General features: G+C 37.8%; 1 protein-coding gene across 1 annotated transcript; it reads right to left on the bottom strand.

The window, feature by feature from the left end:
* Positions 1-3190: 3190 nt before the first annotated feature.
* LOC114818766 (leucine-rich repeat and coiled-coil domain-containing protein 1-like) lies at positions 3191-8384 on the bottom strand (the record flags this gene model as incomplete). The annotated part of the gene is made up of 6 exons (XM_029086065.1): positions 3191-3313; positions 3897-4032; positions 5885-6022; positions 6206-6414; positions 7287-7450; positions 8210-8384. Coding segments are annotated over 6 exons (945 nt in total), but the record flags the coding sequence as incomplete, so codon positions are not given.
* Positions 8385-9129: the final 745 nt, after the last annotated feature.

Raw genomic sequence — 9129 nt, 5'->3', positions numbered from 1 at the left:
CCCCACCCGGCTGGAGGTGGCCCGCGCCGGGCCGCGGGTGGCGCAGGCCTGAAGCCGGCATCGGGAGAGGAGGGCCGTGGCCTCGGCAACCGACCGGGGTGTCTGATGTGCCCCCGCAAGCCCGCCTCTCCCCTCCGCGATAGCTCCCGGTCACTCGTTTCACCATTTGCGTTTGATAAATTAATTAAGGATTAATTAAAATCTAAGACCAGTGAGATTATTTAAACAAGGCTCTCTCACCTCCCGAGGTAGGACACGGGACACACTGATGGTCTGGCAAGAGGCAGTGAGAAGTGCAGATGCCCACTTCGTCCCTTGCACGGGTGTCCAAATACACTCGGCCTTACCCTTCATTTAGGTACGCTTCTTCCCTTCAGTTACCATCAGATATAAGTAGAGAAGCTTTTAAGTCCACATAGCGTCAGAATTTACGAGATACACTTCAAGAAAGACATGCTGTTGGGAAAAGACCGTCAGATACCCCATCACCAGAGGCAGTGGAGCACATCATGAGGGGACATTGCACCGAATGTGCTAGAGGAGGTGCATAGGAGCTGTACCTTCATGGACAGTAGCACCTTCAGGGCAATATATGTGTGTATAGGAGCAAGCAGGTATGCACTCTCTCTGGACTTTGAGTCACATTCTTGCTGGTCTTGGGTAACACAGGAATTTCCTAACTGACAACACATTCAGTATTGATTTAAATAGATCTATTTTCTTGTCTGGAAATGAAAACAAAGCACAATCTAAATTGTCACGATTAATGCAGGAGAACATGCCTTGCATCTGACAAGATCAGAGTTCGCATTTCATTTATGTATTTATTTTATACCTTTCAGTAATCTCAGGCTGAAATTTACTCCCGTGAATAGAGAAATCTGGCACAGCTTTGACCTACACCATATTTTTATTATTTTATAATTTGAGGCCTTTTCTCAAGGTAAAATAATTTAAATATTTATTTTAAGCTTAAAGATGGAAATGATGCCAAAGGCAGAATTAGCCACATAGAAAACAAACAATCCAAACACTGCTAACAACGTGCATGTACCCAGCTACTGCAGTATGAGATTTCTGAGCCAAGAGCAAGGAACAGAAAGAATTCATGTTAAATACAGTAACAACACCCTGTGATGAGATTGGAAAACAGAATTAAAATTCTGGAGGAAAAACTCTAAGCTGATATTAATAAATTAAATCAGAGTAAGTTCTTTTACTTCCCTGGTGCATTCCTGGTATTCATTTGCTTCACCCAAAGGTGTAGCTTGGTTGAATAAGCAAAGAAAAAAGAAGTGCCCAAGGAAACACTTGATATATAAGACAGAAAAGCACTCAGAAATGGTGCAACCTTTCTGCGTCAGTGATATTCATGTAAATGCTATAGAACAACTTTCCAGGTGTTTCCTCACATAATGTGCCTTGTGGAAAAGCAAGGGTGTGTAGAGCACAAAGCAAGAATGAGAAGGCATTTCTTCTCCATTTAGGTAACATTGGTATGTTTGAATCAGGGAATCAAGAGATGACTGGGATGCCAGTAGACAATAAATTAGGCTAATCTTAAATTTTACAGCAAAATTTACTAGATTGACATTCATTAACCCAGTTGTGCTAAGAGTTCATTCTTACACCTTGCTAAGCATTAGCACAATGTATTACATTTTTACATCTTACCGACTCTTAGCAGGGATTCAGAACAGTCAGTGTCTAACAGCTATATCCCACCTGAGCAGGGAGTACACAGGACCAGAGAGCAGATGCCTTCTTGTTAGTGCTGGTGGCTCAAGTTCTCAGTAGTCTCTGGGGCCAGCTGCAGGAACATTGGACGCAGGTTTCTACTTTCAGCCCCCTCCCACAAATTTGGGATCTTACCTTTTTATAAGGCTGTGCAACCTCTAAGATGATTCCCAGCCTTCCACCTTCACCCTCGGGCAATGTTACTGTGCAAAGCAGGGCAGGGTGTTCTTTTCCCAGGCTGCTGCAGGTGCCTTATTCACTCCTTGGGCGGTCTTGTTTATTTTGCTTGCTGCTGCTTCCTTTCTTAGAGCAAAAGCAGTCTGTTCCCAGTTGTCAAGGCTGTGCTTTGTCAAACACCAGTCACTGACTGTCAGGGAGTTGTTTTTGGTGCCATGGCCTTTGCTTTCAACTTGTGCCCATGTTTTCAAGGCCTTTGTTACATCCCACACTTAAGCTGTACTTCATAACAAGAGGCAGCTGTTACCCAGCTCTGGTTCCCACAGCAAGTCCTCAGAATAAGTCGATAGCCAGCCCAACGGGGCCTTGACCAGTTAGCCAAGGGCCAGGGCTGTTCACTAGCGCCAGTGCTTTTACTGGGCTGCTGGGCACAGAAATGCACGTACAGCAACACCATACATGTGCTTACACCTGGGTTCTGAACCAGGTGATGTAAATGCAGCTTAGTGGTTTCTAACATCACTGGAGGAACAAGACTTTGCTTTAGCTTCCAGGTACAAGGTGGGAAGAAATAGCTCCACCTGGTATACCAACACATAACTGATTTTACTACTTACTACTGCAGCATTAAACAAATCAGAGTACAGTGTAGTACAGTAACAGTTTAGGACCTTCTGAGAACCAGCAAATGAAATAAATTTCTGAGCACAATGGAGATGGCAACATCTCCATCATGAAAGAGGCTGAACAATCACATTAACACAAGGCTTGTGATTAGCTTCTGTAAGAAGCTGTGTTTATTTTCTCCTATTTTTCAAAAACCTGGTAGGTAGCTTATTGCTGTAGAGAACCAACAAAGCCCCTCTAAGTTGCATGCTTCATCAACAGTGTCAGATTAAACACATTCAGGTAAATTCTTGGATCTCTGAGTACAAGAGCCTTTACCCCAGTGAAGGAAAGCTTCAAACTCTTGTCTCCATGCCTTTGCTTCTACCTTCTTTTCTCTTACTAAACACGCTAATTCCTAAGTTCATATGATGCTTTTTATCTATAGGTGTGTTCTGACCCATTTTGACAATCCAGTTAAAAATACCCAAGGGTTAGAAATAACTGTTTATTATGAAAATATTGTACAAATATTTATGTCTGATTCCTGAACCATCAAAATATATCACAAAGAATTAGTTTTCTAGAAAACAAGGAAAAAAGTGCATTGTAGCGTATGTATTTGTTTAAGTTTGTGTAATACACTTTTTAGTGTATATATTAATAATCTTCAAAGATCTTGTTGAATGTCATTCAATACATGTGTTAATCGTCTTATTTTATTTTCCATGACTTTTTTATTGTTTGCCGTTTCCTGCAGAAGTTGCCGCATTTCTTCTTCAACATAGTAAACCTGAAAGAGCACACAGATCAAATAGAATTCTGTATTTAAAATCATAGAATCTTGGCAGTTTTTAATACTGATAAGCAATGCAAGAGTTATATGCTTATGCTTAAATAAGCCACTGGATGCAGTAGCAGAATTTTGCTTTAAGGAAAGTATTAATTTGCTAGGAGATAGTGAGTAACGTATCAGAACCAAAATACCTACTACACAGAAAAAGCATCAGTTGCCATGCTAAGGAAAAATGTGGTATATGACAGGAACAGTAACTGGTAACACTGGCACAGGTGAGTTAAATGGATTATCTGGCATAATCATCCCTATTCTTGCCTGTATAGATAAGGAATGTTTACCTATCAACTCATAACAGCTACATAGTAGAGAACTTTACTTTGCTTGAATACAGAACCTTACAATGGTACATTTCTACAGATTTTCCTGCTGTGCAAAGACTGAGTACTAAACCAGGGCTGTTTCCATTCAGAGATTAGCCAGATAGCTATAAACAGGTGACTTCCTAGCACCATTGTTGTAGTAGCTGTAGAATAAAAATGCAAATACAGTAAACATAAAAATTCAGTATTAGAATTACTTTTTGATTTGCTGCTTCAATTTGTTTTTCCTTTTCATTTGTTAGCTGCAACAGTTCTTCCTGATGAGCTGCTAACATTGACTCTAGTTGTTTTCTAAAAGCATCATCCATTTCATGAAGTTTTTCCACAGCAATCCTAAAAAATTATTAAATAAATAAAAAAATAATCACACTTCTGCAAACAACTGAAGTATTTTGCTTTGCCCAATTCTGCCTTTGATAAAGTTAATAACACAAAGACAATTATTTCAGTATCTAGCTTCATAAGACATCTTGTTTTCTCAAGTATGTGTTCTAGTTTTATGCACAGTGTTTAAGGCTTCTGGCACTCCTCTTGGCAGAAGCATTTAATCACTAGCAAAGAATACAAAGATTCAGGCTTGCTACTGCCAACACTGATAAGAACTCCACCTGTTTTCAAACATCTCCTTACCATGTTTTTGCTTCCTTAGAAGTCAAAGCCTGAACTATACAATCCTGTAAACGGCCTGTAAGCCTGTGTCTCACAGAAACAGAAAAGCACCCGCTTCACAGGGGTGCTGAAGCATTTCCTTGACTCCGTGCAAATTCTGCTTTTAGGGGATAATTCTAAAATATGTAGCAACAGAAAGCAAGGCAAATTATTCTATTACACAATTAATTTGCAACAAAATTTTGAAACAAGACAGAATTATTTGGGACAAAATTTCAGTTTCATTACTCATCTTCTAACCATTCCAAAACCTAGTACTATTGACTATTTGAGGTGGTTGGGGTTTTTTTTGTTGTTTGTCTATTATTATTTTTTAAACTCAAACTTGACCATCAAGGTATTTTCCTTATTAATCAGATGACCATCCTTAAAATAATAGCAAAAGTATAATTAATCAGAGTGTTTAAATTAAAAATATAAATAAAAAAATCTCAGGCATACTAGGTTATTTCTTCAGTAACAGTATGGTTATCCCTGCTAGATACATATGCAGTCTTACTAACTAGGTAATATTTTTCTTAAGAATAGTTGTGAGGAAGGAAAAAAAATAAGAGAAAGGGGCCAAAGAATAAAGTAAAAAAATCATACTAACAATCTAAGCTCATCATAGGCAGCAGTCTTCCATACTTCTCCATAATGCCAGAGACATATGAAATAACTGAGCGTCATCTAAGGCCCCAGCCATTTTATGGGTTATGGGTATTTGTTCCTGTATCATCTCATATTTACTATTAAAAAAATTGCCAGCACAAGAGGAATAATAAAAGAAATTAAAACCCTGTTGCTACTTGCATGGGAAGAGAATGACAGGTAACTGAAAAACAGTCTATCACAGACTGAAATATTTATTATTATTACTGTTTACCTTATCATTGGTTGTGATAAGCACGGAGGATCTGTCCTCAACTTCCTACACTGCACGCAAAGCATTTTCATCATCCTGTGCAGACGCTGGCGAAGCACTGTGGCCTCTCTCGTAAGCCCAAATGCCAGCCACAGTTGCTTGGCTTGACCTCTGATTTGCAACCAATTTGTCCCATGCATCCTGGTCACAGGCTAGAAAAGGCTGACAGGCTCGTGATCAAAGAAACCCCACTACAGACTGTGCCTCATGTGTTCAAGGGCCTTCACTGCATGACTCCAGCCAGCAGGTGTAATGACTGTATAGAGAGGCCCTATCCCATAAGTGTGACATGGAGTTTCCTCAGAGGTAAACCAAAAGCACTGTGATAGAATGGACATACTAGGGAGGAATGAGTGTAGGCTCCAATTATTTTCAAAGAAAATAGGAACATAGCTAAGAAGTTTAAAGGATGACTGCTGTAACTGAATGCTAGTTCCACACAGTCACCCATATAGCAAGAATTACTTCTACGCACCCAGAGCTTGCAGCAACTGGGCTCACCAAGTACTTTATGCATTCTTTCACTAGATAATCAAACATCTTTGTATGCTTATTTACGGTGCAACTCTATAGTAACTGAGCAGCCACAAAATAAGCTATCAAGGTTTTCACCTCTGAGTTTGAAGACTTTTATTTCTCTCTTCAATCAGCTTCTTCTCTTTGATATCAAAGTTCTCCTTCATTTGTTTAACTTGCACCTCCAGCTGGCTTAATAGCTCTCCTTTACCTTGCCACTGCTTTTTCAGTGCACTGAAAATAAAATGCACGTATTTACAATGAATGTAGATACCATGCCTCAGGAGGTTGGAAAAAGTTTCAATTTTTCCAGGTTTCTGTGGGTTTTAATTACAAGCAAGTACTCTCCAAACATAAAATATCTTTGTTGCAGTGTTGCATACTATTATGATCCCAAAGAATTATTGTATGTATCACCTGTGTGCATTCTTAATGTCATAAAGTTCTACTTCTTTTTCTTCTAGCAGTTGCTTTAATTCCTCTTTTCTTTTATTTTGCCTTTCTAATTTTCCCATTAGCTCTTCAGATTCAGCAGCTTTTTCATCCAACTGCACTTGAAAATATTTCTGAGCTTCCTTATTTTCTTCATGCTGTTTTCTGATTTGTTTATCTTTTTCTTGTAAGCCCTTTAGAAGATAAATATTTTAGAACACAGAAACTCCCTTCATTTTAACTTTATTACCCTTAAAGAGTATCTGTTTATGCTGGGCTGTAATAAAGAAGAGACAGATATGTGAAAACTTACTCTTCTAAATGGAAAATACTTAGTAAAGTGACAGCCAGTTAAATAATCTTCATCTAAAAAGTCAGAATTAAAAATCATCAAAACATAAATCTGAAATTGGAAGCAAGTTGAGGAAAAAAGTTATTTAGAATTCTAATACAACAATTTATTCTACGTACACAAATCACTGAGCTCACATTCTGTTACATGGCTATACAGTTTAATGAGTAACACATCTAACCTTCACTGACATAACATACTTACTTGCTCTGATTAATAAGCTAAAGTCTTAAGTTTCTAGATGAGATGAGTGGAATGAATAGAACAAAACATAGTAGCTCTGCTGTTAAAAGAAATATTGATTTACAAGAACAAAATAAAGAAGAAAATATTTACATTGTAAAGTAAACCTAAAGCAAACTTTTAAAAATCTTTTTTTTCCTTTTCTTTTAAGTACACAGGAAGAATTATGCTATCCTGGTTTTTCCTCTCTCAAAATCAGTATCAAGAATAGCTTGAGGCAAGACAAAGAAAAAAAACACTTGACATAAATATGGTTCCATGGGAGATTTAAAGTAGCATCTCTGTACATCAAGTCCATACAAGGCTGTCTTCTGCTCTCAAGGAAACCAATTGCCACTGACAAACTGATTCTGCTTTCTGAGTTGGTAAAACGAGGAGTACAGAGCCAGCTTTCATTTCAGCTTTTACAGTAACTTTCAGTGCAAGTCTTAATTTTAGATAAGCACACAAATTGTCAGAGATGGCACTTACTTCTTTTAATCTCCTAACTGTTTCTGTCTGATCGTCCACTATTTTGTTTTTAATTCTTATAGTATCGTTGTCTTGTTCCTTTTGTTTTTTTAACATCTCAATCTCATTCGTTAAAACTTCAATTTTTGCCTCCAGTTTTCCCCGATCTTGAGCAAGATGAGCTCCTAGATAAAACAGGATATTCATCCTACAGCACTCGTTTTACAGATTATTTCAAGATGTAGAGTGTCAGGGGAGGGGGAAGGGAGGAACCAGAATGTCAGGGGAGGGCGAAGGGAGGAACCACCTTAAAAAACAAACATGACCATTTCACCCATTGGAAATACTGTAAGGCTTTAACCTGTAGGTAGGTAACACTGAAAGAGGAAATGTAGAACTGAAGGTCTGTATTTTATCCTTTGAAATTTTGTCTGATAAAAGTCAACAGTAATACTTACACACCCAGACAGTCTCAAAGAATCCACAAGGTGGTGCTGAGACACATGAATTCAGGGAAAAATTAAAACGGCTCAAGCTTTTTTCACCTAATATTTAACTTTTTTTTTTTTAAAGATATCTACTGAAACTTTCACATTAGACCTATCTGATAGACAAACAGCATTATATAACACTATTTACAAGTCCTTGTTTTCCAAGTTTCATATTTAAAAGTTCTTCGAATAGCATTATGGTATTTTGACATTTTGGGGAAATAGATAAACTGTAGTTGCAACTGACTCCTGCAACTGCCATCACAGTTCCTGTACTGGCCTGCGTACCACAGAAGATCCAGTTTTGCACATCATAACTGGATAAGATCAACAAGGCATCCAGAGACCCTGGCATGATTACAGCTAACTTTGAGTGTTTATTTGAAAGGTGAGACATTGAACTCCACTATTTTTTCTTGGGAAAAAAAAAAAATTAAAATTAAAAAGATTTACCCTGTTGTGCCAACTCCTGCCCCCATATTTTTCTTTCCATTTTTAACCCATCAATCACAGATTCCTGGGCTGTCAGCTGAGAAAGAAGTTTCCCATTTTCCTTTTTCAGAAGTTCAACTTGAACAGCCTTCTGTTTGTCCTCCTCAATCACAGTTTCAAGTTCTCCAGTTCGACACTGTATGAATGAACATTGGAAAAATGCAGTAAAATCCTTTAAAACAACTGTTCAAAATTTTAAGTCAATACTAAGCAACTAGGAAAGTAATACTGATATACAGTGATTTATGGTAACTGTGTAATATTCTGCTTGCAAACAGAGTTCTATCTGCATTTCTTCCCAGTAATGAAACACAAATATTAGCTTCAAATAGACATATTTCAATCCCGGAAAACTGAAAAGCTGATTTCTAAATAGCCACCTTAAATTATCTGTGCCATTATAAAAACCTGTTATAAAAAGCCAAAGAAGAGAAACAGAAAGTTAAGATACTAAAAACCAAATCAAAAGAAAACAGACAGAAGCTGGGATAAACTCCAACATCCCATGACAAAGATTTATCTTCAGTTACGCAGACTACTTTTTGTTTTACAGATTACAGCTGTTTAATATAGCTATTTTTTAATTTTGTTTTTAGCAACATCACTGACTGTCAGAATCCTATTCTGTATAACACCACACTGTTTGGACACCCCAACAGCAACATGTAGGGAGGAGATTAGAAACAACTGTGCAGGGGTTGTACTGCACGGAAATTCTAACATAAAGATGGACTGGCTGCATACGTGGACTGGAGCACACAACAGTTCAAGAGTTATGTTCCTAAGATTTTTAAGAATTAGTTATGGACAATGTAGTACTAAAATATTTTACCACATGATGATCAGTAGTGGAAGATCACAGAATCACAGAATATTAGGGA

Source organism: Antrostomus carolinensis, unplaced genomic scaffold, assembly GCF_000700745.2.
Source record: "Antrostomus carolinensis isolate BGI_N321 unplaced genomic scaffold, ASM70074v2 scaffold53437, whole genome shotgun sequence".
NCBI lineage: Eukaryota > Metazoa > Chordata > Aves > Caprimulgiformes > Caprimulgidae > Antrostomus > Antrostomus carolinensis.
The sequence above is the reverse complement of the archived record's forward strand: the minus strand, read 5'-3'. Positions and strand labels throughout refer to the sequence as shown.